The sequence below is a fragment of the Bombina bombina genome, chromosome 2, assembly GCF_027579735.1.
Source record: "Bombina bombina isolate aBomBom1 chromosome 2, aBomBom1.pri, whole genome shotgun sequence".
In the NCBI taxonomy this organism is placed as follows: domain Eukaryota; kingdom Metazoa; phylum Chordata; class Amphibia; order Anura; family Bombinatoridae; genus Bombina; species Bombina bombina.
The window spans coordinates 1,183,379,121-1,183,402,995 of NC_069500.1; the positions used below are offsets into that span (position 1 = coordinate 1,183,379,121).

The 23,875-nt window shown below is 39.1% G+C and overlaps 1 protein-coding gene across 1 annotated transcript in view; it reads left to right on the forward strand.

Moving 5' to 3' along the window:
• The window catches only part of PRIMPOL (primase and DNA directed polymerase), a 377,464-nt gene that overhangs the window by 15,156 nt on the left and 338,433 nt on the right, over positions 1 to 23,875 (forward strand). Inside the window, exons 2-3 of the mRNA XM_053703874.1 lie at positions 15,802 to 15,986; positions 16,517 to 16,611. Of these exons, the coding sequence (XP_053559849.1) occupies positions 15,807 to 15,986; positions 16,517 to 16,611 (275 nt within the window). The 5' untranslated portion in view covers positions 15,802 to 15,806. The remainder of the gene's footprint in view (positions 1 to 15,801; positions 15,987 to 16,516; positions 16,612 to 23,875) is intronic.

Sequence of the window (23,875 nt, forward strand, 5' to 3'; positions counted from 1 at the left end):
TGCATTTCCTGCCTGGGCAGTGTCAGGATTAGAAATAGGCTCTTGCTCCATGTTTAGAGGTTCAGACAGTATTCACAACTGTAGAAAAATAGAGGAGCCCAATATTTAAAGAGCATACCAAGGTGCTTGAATATTGGAACAGCACAACCGGCACATAGCCAGGGACTCACAGTGGGGTAGGAGAATAACAGCCTGAAACATCTGAAATCTCCCAAGGAACAAAATGGCAACTGCACAGCTAGACCCACGCCAAGATCAATTTGAAGTGCTTGAGCGCTTCAAAGGATCCTCAGACGGAACCCCTGTGACATTCTTTTTGGAGACATCACGGAACATGGTGGCTCTCACTAAAGGCCTCTCTAGAGAAGACCTATACAGCTGCTCCCACCAGCCAGTATCTATCAGCTGCAGGGGAAGCAAAGCCCTCAAGGTAAGTCTTGTAGCCTACTACTGCGCAGGATCGATAAAAGGGTCTCCCTAGTCCTGTCCACCTTGAAGGCTGGACAGAACTAGGAGGATAGGGGGAATGGGTCCAGATTACCTTTATAGGTAATCAGGGGGGTGGTCATTTCTATCCATGCCCCATTGGGAGAGGGCTTCTCACTGGTAAGCATTACTAGGAAGTGCCAAGATAATATTAATATTGCAGCATTCCCTATAGAATAAGCAAAGCAAATTTTGTTCATAGAAGTGAAACATTTGTTTTTGTTGTATGCTCTATTTGCATTTCGTCTTAAAGGGAACAAATTGGGCTTCATGACCCTTGAGCTATAATTATAATTTTCAAATGCACTTTCTAAGTATTGTCTTTTGTGTATAGATATATAAGATAAGGAAGCCTGTATGTGTATGTTTGTTCTTCCTTCCTGTTCAGTTTGAGAACTATGGGTTATGGGTTTAAGGAGTAAAAACAGGTATTTCAAATTAAAACAAAACATAAATGAACATTTTCCCATAAATATAATACTCTGCAGATAGTATACCAAAGCATTTAAAACAATTTTACAGTGTAGTGTAGTTCCTCTAATTGGCCACAGAAAAGGAGATAGGATAAACATAAATACGGCTTTTAGAAGGTATATCCCAAGGCTGTAAAACAATGCAATTCCTGAAAGAAAAAATATTGATTTAAACATTTGTAAAATATGTGCGTTATTTTGGCATTCATTATTTGTTAGTGAAACAAAAACAGATATTTGTGTTTTGCACTTTTACTCTAATAAATCTGGTGCAGAAATTAGTTAAATGTCACAGACCATGGTCATTCAACATTCATTTCACTTATTCATAAATAATGAATGCCAAAATAATGCACATATCTAATATTTATGTTGCATCCAGGTCTTTTGTAATGCAGTAATTCATTTCTGATGTATACATAAAAATGACTTTAAAGGGACAGTCAACACCAGATTTTTTGTTGTTTAAAAAGATAGATAATCCCTTTATTACCCATTCCCCAGTTTTGCATAACCAACACAGTTCTAATAATACACGTTTTACCTCTGTCATTACCTTGTATCTAAACCTCTGCAAACTGCCCCCTTATTTCAGTTCTTTTGACAGACTTGCATTTTAGCCAATGAGTGCTGACTTCTAGGTAACTTCACGTGCGTGAGCTGAATGTTATCTATATGACACACATGAACTAATGCCCTCTAGTGGTGAAAAACTGTCAAAATGCATTCAGTTTAGAGGCGGCCTTCAAGGTCTAATAAATTAGCATATGAGCCTACCTAGGTTTAGCTTTCAATTAAGAATACCAAGAGAACAAAGCAAAATTGGTGATAAAAGTAAATTGGAAAGTTGTTTAAAATTACATGCCCTAACTGACTCATGAAAGTTTATTTTGGACTTGACTGTCCCTTTAAAGGAATATGAAACAGTGCGCCTTTTTTTTTTTTTAAACAAAGTAAACATAAAAAAAGAGTGTGTTAAACAGCAAAAAAACATTTTTTTTTGCATAATGAGCACTTACAAATAAAGGCAATGTAGTCACTGCTTTTATTAAGTTAAGGGAACTACCATTATAAAACTTATGTTCTACTGTCACATGATGTGTGCAGTAAAAGTTCTGTGCTGAGCATGGTCAAATAAACTGACTGGAGCTAGTGCAGGTGCCTACTAGCAACCACTACAAAGGTTGTTACTCCTTTACCATCCGGTAGAGACCACAGCCTCATTTTGGAGCTGTGACAAGTAGTTGACCCTGCACAAAACAAACTAAAAGGTAAAATCCTTTTAAAATGATGAATTATACATATTGCAATAACGTCTATTAAGTATAACCCACTCTGTCCACTTGATTTGGAATTATGGGTTTCACTTTGGCCATTTCACATACTTGTCCCTTTCTACATATTACAAAAAGTAGAGTAAAATGAACACTTTATTGAAAAATTATATAACACAAACATAACAATAATCTAAAGTTGGGTATTGGGAAAGGGTATATCACAACCAATCTTTTTCAAATGTTACCCAACACTAAGTTTTATATCACAACCAATCTTTTTCAAATGTTACCCAACACTAAGTTTAAAAACAAAAGTAGGGCCAGGTTGCTAGAGGGTGTATGTAGGTGATTACTAGTGCTTTCAGGGAAATATAGGATTAAAGCAGATATTCAAGCATTCAAAACAGGTACTCCTATGCGCTCAAAGGTGCTCCATTGCCTGCAAGCTTCGTGGGGGTTACCCAGCCAGCCAATTTCTGACTAATATCCTTCTCTAATATTGTCAGAATCAAGTTGCCAGATTTATCAACTTAACATTAGCAATACTGTAATGCTGATAACTGCTTCCAAATTAGCTGTCACTGAGGTAAATAATTCTGCATACAACACCTAGTAACCATAGCAACAATCAGGGATTAAATGCCGTGTATTTCGTCTTGGCATGCCCTAATATCCTGATAAAGTTATGTTCTGTAGTGACGAAACGCATCGACGGGCGGGGCTAAGAGGGTAGCGTGTGCACACAGGGGCTACTATTTTTAACATTGTATAAGCTATTACCGCAATTGATTTAAATGGATACATGAATTTGTTACATGTGGATGATATAGTGAAGACGCTGTAGGCCCTGTGTGAAGTGCTGTTGAAATAGCTATAGGGATATTAGTCAGAAATCGACTGGCTGGGTAACCCCCACGAAGCTTGCAGGCAGGAGGACCCCTTTGAGCGCATAGAGTGCCTGTTTTGTATGCTTGAATATCTGATTTAACCTTATATTTCCCTGTAAACACTAGTAATCACCTACACACACCCTCTAGCTACCTGGCCCTACTTTTATTTTTAACCCCTTAAAGGGACATTATACACTCATTTTTTCTTTGCATAAATGTTTTGTAGATTATCTATTTATATAGCCCATAAAGTTTTTTTTGTAAAAAAATGTATAGTTTTGCTTATTTTTAAATAACATTGCTCTGATTTTCAGACTCCTAACCAAGCCCCAAAGTTTTATGTGAATACTGTCAACTACCTTCTCCAGCTTGCTCCTGTTTGTGTAAAGGGTCTTTTCATATGCAAAAGAAGGGGGAGAGTGTCTTATTTCTCACTTACAGTGGGCTTTCCAGCTACCTTTTCAACAGAGCTAAACTGACAGCTTCTAAGTAAGTTTTTAAACAGTTTTATACTGGATTTTTATATCAGTATCTGTGCATCTTATTCTTTATAGTAGTGTTTATTACATGCAGTTATATGAAAATGAGTGTATACTGTCCCTTTAAGGACCAGACCATTTTTCACTTTCTTACCCTTGAGGACCAGGGTTATTTTTACATTTCTGCGATGTTTGTGTTTAGCTGTAATTTTCCTCTTACTCATTTACTGTACCCACACATATTATATACAGTTTTTCTCGCCATTAAATGGACTTTCTAAAGATACCATTATTTTCATCATATCTTATAATTTACTATAATTTTTTTATCAAATATGATGAAAAATGGAAAAAAACACACTTTTTCTAACTTTGGCCCCTAAAATCTGTTACACATCTACAACCACCAAAAACACTCATGCTAAATAGTTTCTAAATTTTGCCCTGAGTTTAGAAATACCCAATGTTTACATGTTCTTTGCTTTTTTTGCAAGTTATAGGGCAATGAGTACAAGTAGCACTTTGCTATTTCCAAACCATTTTATTTTTCAAAATTAGCGATAGTTACATTGTAACACTGATATCTGTCAGGAATCCCTGAATATTCCTTGAAATGTATATACAGGGAGTGCAGAATTATTAGGCAAGTTGTATTTTTGAGGATTAATTTTATTATTGAACAACAACCATGTTCTCAATGAACCCAAAAAACTCATTAATATCAAAGCTGAATATTTTTGGAAGTAGTTTTTAGTTTGTTTTTAGTTTTAGCTATTTTAGGGGGATATCTGTGTGTGCAGGTGACTATTACTGTGCATAATTATTAGGCAACTTAAAAAACAAATATATACCAATTTCAATTATTTATTTTTACCAGTGAAACCAATATAACATCTCAACATTCAAAAATATACATTTCTGACATTCAAAAACAAAACAAAAACAAATCAGTGACCTATATAGCCACCTTTCTTTGCAAGGACACTCAAAAGCCTGCCATCCATGGATTCTGTCAGTGTTTTGATCTGTTCACCATCAACATTGCGTGCAGCAGCAACCACAGCCTCCCAGACACTGTTCAGAGAGGTGTACTGTTTTCCCTCCTTGTAAATCTCACATTTGATGATGGACCACAGCTTCTCAATGGGGTTCAGATCAGGTGAACAAGGAGGCCATGTCATTAGATTTTCTTCTTTTATACCCTTTCTTGCCAGCCACGCTGTGGAGTACTTGGACGCGTGTGATGGAGCATTGTCCTGCATGAAAATCATGTTTTTCTTGAAGGATGCAGACTTCTTCCTGTACCACTGCTTGAAGAAGGTGTCTTCCAGAAACTGGCAGTAGGACTGAGAGTTGAGCTTGACTCCATCCTCAACCCGAAAAGGCCCAACAAGCTCATCTTTGATGATACCAGCCCAAACCAATACTCCACCTCCACCTTGCTGGTGTCTGAGTCGGACTGGAGCTCTCTGCCCTTTACCAATCCAGCCACGGGCCCATCCATCTGGCCCATCAAGACTCACTCTCATTTCATCAGTCCATAAAACCTTAGAAAAATCAGTCTTGAGATATTTCTTGGCCCAGTCTTGACGTTTCAGCTTGTGTGTCTTGTTCAGTGGTGGTCGTCTTTCAGCCTTTCTTACCTTGGCCATGTCTCTGAGTATTGCACACCTTGTGCTTTTGGGCACTCCAGTGATGTTGCAGCTCTGAAATATGGCCAAACTGGTGGCAAGTGGCATCTTGGCAGCTGCACGCTTGACTTTTCTCAGTTCATGGGCAGTTATTTTGTGCCTTGGTTTTTCCACACGCTTCTTGCGACCCTGTTGACTATTTTGAATGAAACGCTTGATTGTTCGATGATCAAGCTTCAGAAGCTTTGCAATTTTAAGAGTGCTGCATCCCTCTGCAAGATATCTCACTATTTTTGACTTTTCTGAGCCTGTCAAGTCCTTCTTTTGACCCATTTTGCCAAAGGAAAGGAAGTTGCCTAATAATTATGCACACCTGATATAGGGTGTTGATGTCATTAGACCACACCCCTTCTCATTACAGAGATGCACATCACCTAATATGCTTAATTGGAAGTAGGCTTTTGAGCCTATACAGCTTGGAGTAAGACAACATGCATAAAGAGGATGATGTGGTCAAAATACTCATTTGCCTAATAATTCTGCACTCCCTGTAAGTATTGATCTTGGCCCATTTTTGTATATTTTATGCCACCATTTCACCGCCAAATGCGTTTAAATAATAAAAAAAAATATTTTTTTTTCTCTTGTAAGATGTGTTGAGTCCATGGATTCATCCATACTTGTGGGATATTCTCCTTCCCTACAGGAAGTGGCAAAGAGAGCACCCACAGCAGAGCTGTCTATATAGCTCCTCCGTTAGCTCCACCCCCCAGTCATTCTCTCTGCCTGCTTAAAGGTTAAATTCAATTTTCATGATTCAGATACAGCATCTAATTTTAAACAACTTTCCAATTTACTTCCATTAAAAAAAATGTGCACAGTCTTTTATATTTACCATTTTTGAGTCACCAGATCCTACTAAGCATGTGCAAGAATTCACAGACTATACGTATATGCATTTGTGATTGGCTGATTGCTATCACATGGTACAAGGGGAGTGGAAATATACATAACTTTGAAATTTGTTATAAAAAAATCTACTACTCATTTGAAGTTCAGACTAAGTGCTATTGCATTGTCTTGTTATCTTGCATTTGTTGTTATGCAAATTTAATGTGTTGACTGGTCCTTTAACTGCTAGGAAGGGCAAAGTGAGTGTGGTGACAAAAATGTTAAGTTTTTATTTTCTCAAGGTTCATGCTTTAAAGTTCTACTTACAAGCAACCAAAGATTTCCGTCAAACATCTTCATTGTTTGTTGTCTATTCTGGTAAGCAGAGAGGTCAAAAGGCTACGGCTACCTCTCTTTCTTATTGGCTGAAAAGCATCATCCGTATGGCTTAAAAGACTGCTGGCCAGCAGCCTCCTGAAAGAATTACTGCTCATTCTACTAGAGCAGTGGCTTCCACATGGGCTTTTAAAAATGAGGCTTCTGTTGAACAGATTTGTAAGGCGGCGACTTGGTCTTCGCTTCATACTTTTTCCAAATTTTACAAATTCGATTCTTTTGCTTCTTCAGAGGCTATTTTTGGGAGAAAGGTTCTACAAGCAGTGGTGACTTCTGTTTAAGGAACCTGTCTTGTCCCTCCCTTCATCCGTGTCCTAAAGCTTTGGTATTGGTATCCCACAAGTATGGATGAATCCGTGGACTCAATACATCTTACAAGAGAAAACAGAATTTATGCTTACCTGATAAATTTCTTTCTCTTGTGATGTATCGAGTCCACGGCCCGCCCTGTCTATTTAAGACAGGTAGTATATTTTTATTTAAAAAACTTCAGTCACCACTGCACCCTATAGTTTCTCCTTGTATTATGCCCAGCAGTGAAGGGGTTAATTAGGTAGCTTGTAGGGTTAATGTTAGCTTTAGTGTAGAGATCAGCCTCCTACTTGATGCATCCCACCCCCTGATCCCTCCCTGACCCCCCTTTAAACAGGTCTCTGCCCCCCCCCACCTCACAATTGTCACGCTATCTTAAGTACTGGCAGAAAGTATGCCATTGGGCAATTTTTATTTACACCATCCTTTTAATTCCTATCATTTAGGCTGGCTCCCTCCCAGATCCCTTTCCCAACCTTTATTTCTTCTTTATTCCTCCCTCCCTCTTCCACCTTCCCTTATACTTGATCACTTGTGATCTGAAGCGGACGCGCGCATGCTCCCGCCCCCTCGCGCGCTCCTGTGCATTACCGGAACAGCCCACTAACGATCGGCACCACCACTGTCCAATGAAGAGCGGGCCACAGAGTGTCCCTCTGCATCGGTAACTCTGCAAATCTATTTCTGCAGTGCCCCACTCATGGGGCATGCAGAAATAGTGCGATCTCGCTATTTTTAGCGAGATTGCAGCGACGTACAGGGTATGTCACTGATCCTTAAGGGCATAATGACCTGTACGATGCTGGTCGTTAAGGAGTTAACTTAGTATTGGGTAACATATGATAGTGAGAGTCGACGAGCCTTGACGTGCGGGGTTGAATTCCTGCCACTAGGAGAAGGCAATGAACCCCAACAATAAGACATTTTAAGCCATCTCACTTCCCTCTACTGCTCAGTTTTGTTTTTTACTTCCCAGGAGGAAAGTGAAAATTAGAGGTGTTCCAGTTTCTACATTACAGGGGTGCTCAGACATATGTAAGACTCGTTACCCCTTTAAGGATCTGGGGTATAGGAATACTTGATTATTGGCACAGTATTTCCTGATGGGATTTCAGCCATAACCCCCCTCAGGTGTTGTAGGGACTTGTCCCTTAGCCTCTTGTGGGATCTTTGTGTACTCCTGTTCTATATCCTCAGAACAGTACTGGATGGGCACTCCTACTTAATCGGTATTCATTTCACTCTGGTAAGTTTAGTGGAGGGGGTGCATCTGACAGGTAAGGACTTGAACTCACATAGCCGACAAGCTATAAGCACATACAGTTTCTTGTATGCCATGGCCAGTAGACTTGTCAGTTTACACACTTTAATATGGGGCTAAGTGTCACTTTATTTGGTGTTTGATACTTCGGGGGTGGTTGTTGTGATCTTTCTCAACCTGTTGATTTTTGCCATCAGGAATTCCTTTTCTAATTTTTTTAATTTCTAAGGGGTGTACCACTTTAAATATTTTCGCTCCTTCTTAGCGATTCAGTTGAAGGACTGCTCCTAGGCATTATCTTCTGACGGTAAGCGGCAGAGGACAGGGGGCTTGTTTTTTTAGGGATAATTGTTTATTTTCTCAGCAATCAGTTTTTTTTACTATTTCAAAGCACTATATCTCACGCAGTGCACTACAGTCATTAGAGATTTTCCTGCCTCCTGTTTCTGGTACTTCGTCTGACACAGTACAGTACTCAGGAGTTACCGAGTGCCTTGCTGCCGTTCTGCTCTTGGAGGGGTCAAGTCCCATTGAAAGAGAGAGAACAGCACTCGTTGAGATGAAACAGAAGCTGGAATAACTTCCATGCATGTTCATTTTTATTGAATTCCTCAGGGTGCCAGTACTTTTTGCACACTATGCCCCTTCACAGAGAAAAAATATCCTGAAGCATATCAGTCTGACCCTGCCCAATGACAGTCCAGCGCCAAAATACCAGGCAATTCTTCTCTGAACAAGGGAAGCAACAACCCCAGACGATTGTTTCGACCTCCGATGGGCCTCGTCAGTGAGGTGCAGTTGTATCTCTCTAAGGGCAAGTGTGCATGGAGTTCACGTCTGGTTTCCCTGTTACTCTTAGGGTGACCCAAGAGTATTTTGCATAAAAATCGAAAGAGAGAGAACAGCACTCCTTGAGATAGAACAGAAGCTGGAATAACTTCCATGCATGTTCATTTTTATTGAATTCCTCAGGGTGCCAGTTCTTTTTGCACACTATGCCCCTTCACAGAGAAAAAATATCCTGAAGCATATCAGTCTGACCCTGCCCAATGACAGTCCAGCGCCAAAATACCAGGCAATTCTTCTCTGAACAAGGGAAGCAACAACCCCAGACGATCGTTTCGGCCTCCTATGGGCCTCGTCAGTGAGGTGCAGTTGTATCTCTCTAAGGGCAAGTGTGCATGGAGTCCACGTCTGGTTTCCCCATTACTCTTAGGGTGACCCAAGAGTAATTTGCATAAAAATCGAAAGAGAGAGAACAGCACACTTGAGATAGAACAGAAGCTGGAATAACTTCCATGCATGTTCATTTTTATTGAATTCCTCAGGGTGCCAGTTCTTTTTGCACACTATGCCCCTTCACAGAGAAAAAATATCCTGAAGCATATCAGTCTGACCCTGCCCAATGACAGTCCAGTGCAGAAATACCAGGCAATTCTTCTCTGAACAAGGGAAGCAACAACCCCAGACGATCGTTTCGGCCTCCTATGGGCCTCGTCAGTGAGGTGCAGTTGTATCTCTCTAAGGGCAAGTGTGCATGGAGTCCACGTCAAGTCCCATCACAGCAAGAGTTTTGGGGATAATTAATCCGGCTGTGCTTTATTTCTCCTTTCCCTCACAAACAGTGGCCCGATCTTCGGGGACACACTGCACTTTCTTCTCAGATCCTAGAGTGGTAAGCACCCATAAAGTACATTTTCTCTTAAATACCGTATACAGTACCCATTTGTTATGATTCCCCCACTAATATATCAGTCTTACATTGTGCTGATATTTGTGTATCCCCCTGATTGTGTTAACCCTTTCTGTGCCTGCTATACTGTTTTTTTCTGCACTGCTACCTAATTTTAGAAACTTTTCTGCCCTTCTAAATCATTATGGAACAAACTGATGTAGCTAAGGTTTTAGGACATATTGCTAAACCCTTAGAAGGGCAATCTACTAACGATTTAACCCCTCCTCGTATGTTTAACTATGAAGATAAAGGTACCAATGGCACTACTGCTTATATTGAATAAACCCTCTAAATCTTATATTCTAGAATCTAGTAAGACTAATGGCGTTTTTTTATTATAAGTAGGGGGTGCTGTGTATTGAGTTAGCAAGTATCTTACAGCGCTAAAATAGAGAAATGACCTCTAGCTCCTTGATAGAGTGGGTCCCTAGCTACCCACAATACAAGTAGATACACAAAGAGATACTGAAGGAGCGCCTATTCAAAGGCAAGGTCTGGATTTGGATCTGGGGTCTAAGAACTGTGGAGGATATAATTGTGATATATATTTGAAAGCAGGTCTAAATATAAATCTATGGTCTAGGAACAATGGTCTAGGAATAATGGATAATAAACTTGTAAATAAGATTAGATATTAATGCGTGAAGCTAATAAAGAAGTTAATAAAAAAGTGTTCGTAAAATGGTAATGGTTTTAAAATTCTTAAAAGGTTAGTGTATTTATTCAATAACATAAGATGCATAAAGTATCACAAAAAATGCATAAAGTATCACAAAAAGGTGCATGGATCCATGACTTGGTAATTACAGTCTATAAGAAAGAACATATACTTCTAAAATATATTTAAAATATAACAGTCTAATGAGATTAGTTATATAAAAAATAATAAAATACAATAAAATACAATCCCAGTGAAATGTATAGTCAATACCATAAGTCCATCAGTTATGGTATAAAAAATAGTAGCAAAGAAAATAGTAAGGCAGCCATAGCCATGTGTTAATGGATACACATTAATGTTAAAATTAAGTGCGTTACTAAAAGTCTCAGTACTCCTCCTGAGTAAAATCCAAAGTGCAGGTGCGGAAAAGAGAAAAAAAGAGATGTTTTCAAGTCCACGATGTGAATGCTGTGTCAAAAAATCCAAAAAATGAAAAATGTGACTGATTGTAAAAATACAAATATGTAAAAAAGGGGAAAAAATGTATATAGAAATAAAAATAATAATAAAAATAAAAGTAAATATAAAAATATTACAGCTGTGTAAATGCAAAACTTAAAAATTAATACGTGATTCAGAAAAATAGAGAACGATGAATGTAGTGTTAGTTATCCAAAAAGATAGTGTTTATAATCCAAAAAAGATGATAATAAAGTATCAAAAGCCTCTAAATGTGAAGATCCTCAAATCCTGTGAATCACATTTTTCATTTTTTGGATTTTTTGACACAGCATTCACATTGTGGACTTGAAAACATCTATTTTTTTCTCTTTTCCGCACCTGCACTTTGGATTTTACTCAGGAGGAGTACTGAGACTTTTAGTAACGCACTTAATTTTAACATTAATGTGTATCCATTTACACATGGCTATGGCTGCCTAACTATTTCCTTTTTCTTTGCTTCTATTTTTTATACCATAACTGATGGACTTATGGTATTGACTATACGTTTCACTGGGATTGTATTTTATTGTATTTTATTATTTTTTATTTAACTAATCTCATTAGACTGTTATATTTTAAATATATTTTAGAGGTGCTGTGTATTGAGTTAAATAGCAAACAAAAAAACAAGAGAGGTGAAGGGACCAACTCTTATAAAATAATACACTAGTAGCACTTGGGGGTTTAGGGTCAATCATACAGCTTGAAAAGCTGAAAAAGTATACAACTTACATCAAGTATAAGAGATGTGGGATCAGAAATAAGACAAATTAAAACTTAACTTTTATAAAGTCACATAAAATATAACAATGCTTTAACCTTTACAATAACCATGTAACAGCGGCTCTGAGCTACTAAACAGTTAAATTCCGCCACTTAAATTTAAACTTCACTTTAACACTTCTAGTTAACTAAGATTTGGTCACCTTTTAAATCTAAGTACAATTGGGTTATACTCATGTGACGCCGCTGCACAAATGGTTTATTAGAGCTCATACATTATTATGCATCACGCAACCTGTTACATTTGCTTACAACAGGCGGTGTAGACGGCATATATTGCTCATAACAGACTCTATTTGAGCTCTTGTGCTGATACTCACTTTATTGTGTAGACGGCAACCAAATCAATCCCAACGATACTCTGTATTAGTGGCACTTTGATGTAAGGTATCTAATCCGAGTCATAAGGTTGAACAACTATGATTCCACCTCTATTATAAACTTTGAGCTTTCCCATACACACAAGGAAAGTTAAATACATTAGCTCGTATTAGGTATAAAGCAGTTACAAGTGTGATTTGTTAACAATGTAATCTCTGGAAACTATCAATACAAGCGAAGTGTTAAAAACTACTAAAGTTAGCTCACAGTACACTTTGCAAATCATGGTTGGTAACTCATTCCTATTGCAATAATACATTTCACTGCGAAAAAAAAGTACCTGAGTCTGCTTTTAATATACACCATCCTATTTTTTGTGAGTTAATAAAAGTTTTAATTTGTCTTATTTTTTGATCCCACATCTCTTATACTTGATGTAAGTTGTATACTTTTTCAGCTTTTCAAGCTGTATGATTGACCCTAACCCCCCAAGTGCTACTAGGGTATTCTATTATAAGAGTTGGTCCCTTCACCTCTCTTGTTTTTTGTTTGCCCTTCTCATATGTATTTGATATATACTGTAAGTGTTGATGTGTTCCCCTACTCAACTTTGTAACCTATGTGCTGAGTCATTTGTAGCAGTTCTCAGGAATGTATGACCCTCCTGGGTTACCTCCTGGAAAGTTCTACAGACCTGCTTCCTAACTTAAAAAAACATACATCCACTCTGCAATTTCATGCCTCCACCAGCTAAACATATTGAAAGGACAGAGAGAACACTCAGGTCCTGGGCTCATCTTGGACATCCCTAAGGAGCGACCTGTCTATGTACACTGTACCCCCCAGCGGGACAATTGAATTAGAATCCTCTTCCTTAGCAGTGGACAAATAAGCAAAGGATGTGTCCTTTAATTCCAAATTGGAGCACATACTCTATTGCAGGCAAACAATCTGTGATAAAGATGAATATGTTCTTTAAGACAGACCGAATAAAAATCTATCTACATTCCTGGTTCCTGATGCGGTTTCTGAGCTAATTAGTAAGGGATGGAACAAACCTTATGGCTCAAGTCATGGTCTGCTTATATAGTAATTTTAAGCAGACTTCTCTCCCTCCCAATTCAGGGAAAGATGTTATTTGTACCTGAACTGTATGCTATCATTGCTACAGTCTCATTGGAGGTAAAGGAGCTTTCCTGCCACAAGACAAAACAAGCTAAGGGCAGAATTAATTCCGCAAGAGTGGGCAGAATAATGATAGAAAGCCGGGAGGACAAGTTCTCAAATTGGAAGCCTTGTCTGCACCGGCTTTGTAAATGGGGCCTTCTAGGTGTTAACAATTGGGAAGTGGACTTCCTCAGTCGCCAGTATCTTCACCTCTGATGTATTTGACCAGATTGTGAATCATTGGGAAAGGCTGGACATAGACCTCTTTCTTGAATTAGAAGTTACCCAGTATTGTGCAAGCTGTAGTATTGGTTCTCATTCAATCAGATTTACATCTTTCCTTCTTCTGTTTTACTATCCAGGATAAAACAGGAGAGGGCCTCTGATTCTAATTGCTCTGGCATGGTCTTGCAGATTTGGTAAAAATGTCCTCCAGTCAGCCTTGGCGTCTTCCTCTGATGAAAGGACCTTCTCTCAATCTGATGGCGTGACAATTGATTTTGTCAGAGTTTTTTAAAGATCAAAACACTTTTGTTCAAGCCAGTAAGCCTGTTAAAAGACATATGTATCAAAATCTAGTTAACAGGCCTGCTTCCCCTCCATGGAACCTTGACTTGTTTTTGAGGATTCTTCATGCTCCGCGTTTAAACCTATGCATGGTCTGGACATTCAGCTGCTGTCTTGAAAGGTTATCTTTTGGCTATTTCTTTATCTGGTTTTTTTTTTCTTCCAATCAGGATAAAGCACTTTTAAGAACAAACTACTCCTTAGGTTGTTTCTTCTGAAGACATAAATCAGTAAATTGTAGTCCCATCTCTCCATCGGCAAAAACACAATAAAGAGATTCTTTCATCCAAGAAAGGTATAAGCACACCACAGGTCCCAGACCACTGCCCTTTGTACTTTTGTATTGCTAAGTGTAAAAACACATTATACACCATGAAGCCTGATGAAACCCCTTTTTAACAGCTGAGAAACGCGTTGCTTGTTTTACGTTTTTTAATAAATGTAAGTTTTATCTTACAACGTGCTGTTTGCAAATAATTTTATATCTCCTGTGTGGAGAGAAATTTTTAAAGAAGATTTTCTTTCCTGTTGCTGGTTACCAAGGGAGACCAGTCTGCTGGGTGACTGAGAGATTCCAGCCTGCTTTGTTTGCACCATCTAACATGGGTGCTACTTTACCCCAGAGTGCAATTTGACTTCTTCACATTCAACACACTGCATTCCTGGCAATACTAGGCCATGTGACGCTTCTGTTAATGTTTAATATCTGCAGATTGCTGACTTTGGGAATTGAACCACAGATTATTTCACAAAGAGCTGCCTGGACATTTTATTCTATTGGACTCCTTTATATTGCGTCTATATATATTTTTTCCAACATATGTTATTTATATTGATAATTTGATTGTTTATATATTTTTTGTATCATATATATATATATATATATATATATATATATATATATATATATATATGTGTTTTTAGACTTATAGACTTATATCCACACATATATACATGTATATTATCAAATCTTTCAAAATCATAGGATTATAGTATTTGTCAATTTTAACCCTAGGCGCCCCCTATTAATTTGCATTGTACATTATACACCATGCCTGACTGTTGGTTGTTGCATTTCTTATACTTTCAATAGCAAACACAAATTTCACTTAGACCAAAAAGAGTATTCTGTCACTGTCAGGCATATTAATTACAGGTGGTAGTAAAAGACAGAAATTAGGGGGAAGTTTAGAATGTAATTTTACTCAGGCTCTTGTGTGTTGTAATTGGAGTGCTCCTGGTTGGCAGTGGCTCTCTCTGTACTTGTAATGTCCTAGACAGGAGCGGAGGGTCTGAAAATGGGTGAGCGATTGCTTGATCCTCATTCATTGGGCTAAAAGTGGTTGCTTCTCAACTTATATATTTGTATGATGACCCTTGCTAAAGCCTACCTAAGGGTGATGGGGAAACCAGACATTGGCTCCCTGTCCAATGCAAACAGAGGCTGAATTTTGCTTATGAGGCCCCAAGAAAGGTTGTGTACTCTTGTTCATTCCTGGTTGAGCAATTCATTTTTTTTTTTTTGTTCATCATATCTTTCTCTTAACTTGCAACAGCAAAGAAGACTCAAAAAAGAATGCTATTGCTTAGAAAAAAACAAACGCAGATCTTTTGCATTGCAGTGTTTTAGTTGGCGAGTTATAATTTGCATAATATGCCTTTATTTCCTTTTGGTTACAGCTTGTGGGAAGTGGTTAATATGAGTTCCACTATGGCTGTATATTGCATGTCACTCCTAGGTCTCTTACTTAATGCACTCACTATATCCTTACAACGTTACAGGGTTGTGTGGATGCTGTTCCAGGCAAATGCTGCTCTTCCTCACAAAGTTTGCTAGTTTTTTTACTTGTAGTCCCTGACAGGCTGCAAGTGGAAGAGAGACTCCACTCTACAGCCAAAATTTTGTTAGCTGTCATGCCATAGAAATCCTGGTAATACCATTATTTTCTTTTTTGTCTTATTTTCAGAAAACATGAATGGGAAATGGGTAGAAAAGATAAAGAAGGTTGAGGAGCTTGCATCTCAATATGAAAGACATCCACTTTGCATGGCCTACAAACCTAAGCTTGCCAAACCGTGGCAACCCCCTTCTGTTTGGAGATTGTTTCCTCGACAAGCATTAGCTTTTAACTTTGCTAAGACACAGAAGGCGGTAAGTTCATTTTTTGGAAAGCTTTTACTTAATGAATATAAAAGTCTAGTAGCTAAAAGCACATGCTGGAGGTTTAAACAATAATATTTAGGTGGTGCAGTAGTGTCTACTAGGCCTGGACAGAATTTTGTTATTCAGCCTTTGTTTACTAACAAATGCAGAGCATGGCCGCAGGCACTGGCATTTACCTATGTTTGGTGCCAGATTTTTTAGTGTAATAGTGCAACACAAAAATATCTGCAAATCCATATATTTGTGTGTTGCAGATCTGGTGCAGAAAACACCCGAATGCTGAATATGTCTTCTCCTTATTCAGCATTTCTTTAGTAAATAAAAGCCCAATAATGAAAAATTGCCCATACGTAGTATGTACTGCTGTATAAGACCATCTGCATTTCATTCACATTAATGTTGTAATGTTTAAACCATATTTATTTAGTTACACAGCACCCTTAAGCTTTCATGTTTAAAATTGTTTTTGAAGTTAAGGATATTTCTTGCTGATTACTTTTTTGGTTGTCTTTTTGAAGGATGTTCATGTATTTGCCTTGGAGACAGTTATTGACGATACTGAACGAAGACTGTTTCTTGTAACAACATATACAGAGTTTTGGTTTTATTATGTGTAAGTACTATTTTCAATTTTTTTTACATATTCCATTAATGCAACACTGAAAACTAGGAAGTACTTGTCATTTTTTGGTAAAAACTTATTTTCAGAATCTATCACCCCCCTGCATAAAGCTTAGTTTCCTTTGAACCTAATAAGGAGACATTTTCTGTGTAATTCCATGCGTGCACAATATCCTGATAATGGGTCATGCTCTCTTTGAGGTTGGCTTTTTTTTTTTCGAGTGTAAACTCTGTTTTTTTTAACTTCCTTTTTTGTTTTTTTATTGAGGAATTTGCACAATACAAAAATCACATTGACATAAGAGATATACATTATTATTATTATTATTGGTTATTTGTGGAGCGCCAACAGATTCTGCAGAGCTAACATTCAGCAAAATTGCAGGCTATGCTTAGAAAACTTGTTAATATATCTTTGGCAACTATCCACATTTTTTCTCATGGGCCCTTAAGTACGGTGTATAAAAGAGGCATGGGAAAAGTATAGGTAGAAAACAAAAGGGAAACTGTATAAACCAAATGTTAGGAAATATGCTAACTAAAGGCCAAAACTAACCCTTTAGTCCTAGTGTGAACATGAAAAAATAGAAGAAAAACACACCACACAGACTTACTTTGTGTGAGGGGATGGAGCATGTTTGCAATGTGGGGTTATGATAGCATGAGGGTAAAAATATATACCATACTGGGTTTCACATAAAGGGGATGTGTTCCATGTTAGTGTATTAGAGAAGTTCCCTGTATGTTGTACAGTACTGAGAAGATGGGTTCTATTAGGATTAGCGACAAGGTTGATTGATTGTAAGGAAGAACAGTTTCATGTTCCACTTAGGGGTTATATAAATGCTTACATAACGAAATCAAGATCTCAAGCTATTTCCTCTTGACTCTCTAGCGGCTCCGGCCGCTAGCCACGAGAGAAGAACCAAAATTACACTGAGACATATGTACAAAAACAAAAACAGTATGTTTAGGATAACACAACTGTCATAACCATTGGAACAACATAATGGTGGAAATTGTCCAGTCAATACTGTATAACATGGGGATAATATTTAGACTGTTGCCTCAGTATAGTGATTATAGCGCTATAATTAATGTTACTAAACAAAAAAGTAAAACAACAACAATACAAATTCACCCCTTTTCACATTTCACATTTAAACACTTTTAGAAGTAAAGTTTGTGCGAATAAACTTTAAAAACTATATATTGTTTTTTTCAGCAGACCCAGCAGATTCAAAATATACAATTATTATATGTGTATGTATCATCGGGTTTAAAAAATAGCTTGTAAAATGTGAAAAAAGTGTATTTTTTTACTCCTGACTCAATAAATAATAGTATGTAATTTTATTTTTCTAAGCTCTATCATCAAAACCTGTGTGGATAAATTTTTGTAGTAGGTAACCTATCTGAAATAAGCAGAAATGAAGAAACTCCCACTGTTTTATTTCAGGCATGTCAATTTGATAATTATCAAAAACAGCATCTTAGAATTTACTGTACTGTTTTCAGCAATTAAACAGTTCTAGACACCTGAGAAATTAGTTGAAAGGCTATTTTTTTGTAAGACTTCAAGATTGCCATGTCTGCAATTAAACAGTTCTAGCCACTTGGAAAATTAAAATATGGTTTACAAAGCACACATTTGTAGAAAGTACACCCTTTGGCGCATCAAATGAGGGGCTACATGTATTTCTAGCACATAATTGAGGTGCGCAAAAATTAATAGAATATGGTGCCTTGCATAAAAAATATTTTATTTTTTAAAAAAGAGCCATATTCTACTTATTATTACATTGTCTATTTTTGTGCTAACAATACATGTATATCCCCATTTGATGCGCCAAAGGGTGTACTTTCCAAAAATGTTTACTTTATTTAATGTATCTTAATTTCCCAGGTGGTTACAGCTGTCTGATTGCAGACATAACCTGGTAGAGTTGAAAGACTATTTTTTTTTAATTCTCTTTACAAAACAAATAGATATTTCTCTTGTTAAGTGTAGTCAGTCCACGGGTCATCCATTACTTATGGAATATATCTCTTCCTAACAGGAAGCTGCAAGAGGATCACCCAAGCAGAGCTGCTATATAGCTCCTCCCCTCACATGTCATATTCAGTCATTCTCTTGCAGCCTAACTAAAGATAGGTCGCTGTGAGAGGTCTGTGGTGTTTTTTAACTTAGTTTATTTCTACAATCAAAAGTTTGTTATTTTAAATGGCACCGGAGTGTGCTGTTTATTCTCAGGCAGCATTAGAAGAAGAATCTGCCTGCGTTTTCTATGATCTTAGCAGACGTAACTAAGATCCACTGGCTGTTCTCATCTGAGGAGTGAGGTAACTTCAGAGAAGGGGAATAGCATGCAGGGCCCCCCTGCAAATGAGGTATGTGCAGTAAATTATTTTTCTGAGGAATGGAATTGACTGAGAAAATACTGCTGATACCAATGTAAAGTAAGTTCAGCCTTAAATGCAGTGATAGCGACTGGTATTAGGCTGATGAGTGTGTGTACACTGAATGTATTTTTCTAAGGAATGGAATTGACTCTGAAAATACTATTAATACTGAAATAATGTATGAGCCTTAACTGCAGTAAAAGCGACTGGTAGCAGGCTTATTAATAACAATTCATAACTTTTCAAATGTATGTTTAAAACGTTTACTGGCATGTTAATCGTTTTTTGTGAGGTACTTGGTGATAAAACTTATTGGGGCATGATTTTTACCACATGGCCATCTTTGTTTTCTGCATAGAAACAGTTTTCTGAGCTTCCCCACTGTTGTAATATGAGTGGGAGGGGCCTATTTTAGCGCTTTTTTGCGCAGTAAAAATTCAGTCACAATCTGTCTACTTCATCCTCCATGATCCAGATCGTCTCTAGAGAGCTCAGGGGTCTTCAAAATTCATTTTGAGGGAGGTAATCAGTCACAGCAGACCTGTGACAGTGTGTTTTGACTGTGAGAAAAACGTTAATTATTAAATTGTTATCCGTTTTTGGGTATTAAGGGGTTAATCATCCATTTGCTAATGGGTGCAATCCTTTGCTAACTTAATACATTTACTGTGAAAAATTGGTTGCTATAACTATTTTGGTTCATTGTTATTTCAACTGTGACAGCTTTTTGTGCTTCTTAAAGGCACAGTAGCGTTTTTTATATTGCTTGTAAATTTATTTAGAAAAGTATTTCCAAGCTTGCTAGTCTCATTGCTAGTCTGTTTAAACATGTCTGACATAGATGAATCTCTTTGTTCACTATGTTTATAGGCCAATGTGGAGCCCAATAGAAATTTGTGTACTAATTGCATTGATGCTACTTTAAATAAAAGTCAATCTTTACATGTAAAGAAATTATCACCAGACAACGAGGGGGAAGTTATGCCGACTAACTCTCCTCACGTGTCAGTACCTTCGCCTCCCGCTCAGGAGGTGCGTGATTTTGTGGCGCCAAGTACATCAGGGAGGCCCTTACAAATCACTTTGCAAGACATGGCTACTGTTATGACAGAAGTATTATCTAAATTGCCAGAATTAAGAGGCAAGCGCGATAGCTCTGGGTTAAGGACAGAGCGCGCGGATGAGGTGAGAGCCATGTCAGATACTGCGTCACAGTTTGCAGAACGTGAAGACGGAGAGCTTCATTCTGTGGGTGACGGATCTGATCCAGGGAGACTGGATTCAGAGATTTCTAATTTTAAATTTAAGCTTGAGAACCTCCGCATATTGCTAGGGGAGGTATTAGCGGCTCTGAATGATTGTAACACGGTTGCAATTCCAGAAAAATTATGTAGGTTGGATAGATACTATGCGGTACCTGTGTGTACTGACGTGTTTCCTATACCTAAAAGGCTTACAGAGATTATTAGCAAGGAGTGGGATAGACCTGGTGTGCCTTTTTCCCCTCCTCCCATATTTAGGAAAATGTTTCCTATAGACGCCACCACACGAGACTTATGGCAGACGGTCCCTAAGGTGGAGGGAGCAGTTTCTACTTTAGCTAAGCGTACCACTATCCCGGTGGAGGATAGTTGTGCCTTTTCAGATCCAATGGATAAGAAATTAGAGGGTTACCTTAAGAAAATGTTTGTTCAACAAGGTTTTATCTTACAGCCCCTTGCATGCATTGCGCCTGTCACTGCTGCGGCGGCATTCTGGTTTGAGTCTCTGGAAGAGGCCATTCGCACAGCTCCATTGGATGAAATTATGAACAAGCTTAAAGCACTTAAGCTAGCTAACGCATTTGTTTCTGATGCCGTCGTACATTTAACCAAACTTACGGCTAAGAACTCCGGATTCGCCATCCAAGCGCGCAGAGCGCTATGGCTTAAATCCTGGTCAGCTGACGTGACTTCTAAATCTAAATTGCTTAATATTCCTTTCAAACGGCAGACCTTATTCGGGCCCGGCTTGAAGGAAATTATAGCTGACATTACGGGAGGTAAGGGCCATGCTCTACCTCAGGACAGGGCCAAATCAAAGGCCAAACAGTCTAATTTTCGTGCCTTTCGTAACTTCAAGGCAGGAGCAGCATCAACTTCCTCCGCTCCAAAACAGGAAGGAGCTGTTGCTCGTTACAGGCAGGGCTGGAAAGTTAACCAGTCCTGGAACAAGGGCAAGCAGGCCAAGAAACCTGCTGCTGCCCCCAAGACAGCATGAAGAGAGGGCCCCCTATCCGGAAACGGATCTAGTGGGGGGCAGACTTTCTCTCTTCGCCCAGGCTTGGGCAAGAGATGTCCAGGATCCCTGGGCGTTGGAGATCATATCTCAGGGATATCTCCTGGACTTCAAAACTTCTCCTCCACGAGGGAGATTTCATCTTTCAAGGTTATCAGCAAACCAAATAAAGAAAGAGCCGTTTCTACGCTGTGTACAAGACCTCTTACTAATGGGGGTGATCCACCCAGTTCCGCGGACGGAACACGGGCAGGGATTCTATTCAAATCTATTTGTGGTTCCCAAGAAAGAGGGAACCTTCAGACCAATCTTGGACTTAAAAATCCTAAACAAATTTCTAAGAGTTCCATCATTCAAAATGGAAACTATTCGAACCATCCTTCCCATGATCCAAGAGGGTCAGTACATGACCACAGTGGACTTAAAGGATGCCTACCTTCACATACCGATTCACAAGGATCATTATCGGTACCTAAGATTTGCTTTCCTAGACAGGCATTACCAGTTTGTAGCTCTTCCCTTCGGATTAGCTACGGCTCCAAGAATCTTTACAAAAGTTCTGGGCTCACTTCTGGCGGTACTAAGACCGCGAGGCATAGCGGTGACTCCGTACCTAGACGACATTCTGATACAAGCGTCAAGTTTTCAAACTGCCAAGTCTCATACAGAGATAGTTCTGGCATTTCTGAGGTCGCATGGGTGGAAGGTGAACGTGGAAAAGAGTTCTCTATTACCACTTACAAGAGTTCCCTTTCTAGGGACTCTTATAGATTCTGTAGAGATGAAAATTTACCTGACAGAGGCCAGGTTATCAAAACTTCTAAATGCTTGCCGTGTCCTTCATTCCATTCCACACCCGTCAGTAGCTCAGTGCATGGAAGTAATCGGCTTAATGGTAGCGGCAATGGACATAGTACCATTTGCGCGCCTGCATCTCAGACCGCTGCAATTGTGCATGCTAAGTCAGTGGAACGGGGATTACTCAGATTTGTCCCCCCTACTAAATCTGGATCAAGAGACCAGAGATTCTCTCCTATGGTGGCTTTCTCGGCCACATCTGTCCAAGGGGATGACCTTTCGCAGGCCAGATTGGATGATTGTAACAACAGACTCCAGCCTTCTAGGCTGGGGCGCAGTCTGGAACTCCCTGAAAGCTCAGGGATTATGGACTCAGGAGGAGAAACTCCTCCCAATAAATATTCTGGAATTAAGAGCAATATTCAATGCTCTCCTAGCTTGGCCTCAGTTAGCAACTCTGAGGTTCATCAGATTTCAGTCGGACAACATCACGACTGTGGCTTACATCAACCATCAAGGGGGAACCAGAAGTTCCCTAGCGATGTTGGAAGTCTCAAAGATAATTCGCTGGGCAGAGTCTCACTCTTGCCACCTGTCAGCGATTTACATCCCAGGCGTGGAGAACTGGGAGGCGGATTTTCTAAGTCGCCAGACTTTTCATCCGGGGGAGTGGGAACTTCATCCGGAGGTCTTTGCTCAACTGATTCATCGTTGGGGCAAACCAGATCTGGATCTCATGGCGTCTCGCCAGAACGCCAAGCTTCCTTGTTACGGATCCAGGTCCAGGGACCCGGGAGCGGTGCTGATAGATGCTCTGACAGCCCCTTGGGTCTTCAACATGGCTTATGTGTTTCCACCATTCCCGATGCTTCCTCGTTTGATTGCCAAGATCAAACAGGAGAGAGCTTCGGTGATTCTGATAGCTCCTGCGTGGCCACGCAGGACCTGGTATGCAGACCTAGTGGACATGTCGTCCTGTCCACCGTTGTCTCTGCCTCTGAGACAGGACCTTCTAATTCAGGGTCCTTTCAACCATCCAAATCTAATTTCTCTGAGGCTGACTGCATGGAGATTGAACGCTTGATTCTATCAAAGCATGGCTTCTCGGAGTCGGTTATTGATACCTTAATACAGGCTAGGAAGCCTGTTACCAGAAAAATTTACCATAAGATATGGCGTAAATATTTATATTGGTGCGAATCCAAGAGTTACTCATGGAGTAAGGTTAGGATTCCTAGGATATTGTCCTTTCTACAAGAGGGTTTAGAAAAGGGCTTATCTGCTAGTTCGTTAAAGGGACAGATTTCTGCTCTGTCTATTCTTCTACACAAACGTCTGGCTGAAGTTCCAGACGTTCAGGCTTTTTGTCAGGCTTTAACTAGGATTAAGCCTGTGTTTAAGACTGTTGCTCCGCCGTGGAGCTTAATCTTAGTTCTTAATGTTCTTCAAGGCGTTCCATTTGAACCCCTTCATTCCATTGATATCAAGCTGTTATCCTGGAAGGTTTTGTTTCTGATGGCTATTTCCTCGGCTCGAAGAGTCTCTGAGTTATCTGCCTTACATTGTGATTCTCCTTATCTGATTTTTCATTCAGACAAGGTGGTTCTGCGTACTAAACCTGGGTTCTTAACTAAGGTAGTTACTAACAGGAATATCAATCAAGAGATTGTTGTTCCATCACTGTGTCCTAACCCTTCTTCAAAGAAGGAACGACTTTTGCATAATCTGGACGTAGTCCGTGCCCTGAAGTTCTATTTGCCGGCAACTAAAGATTTTCG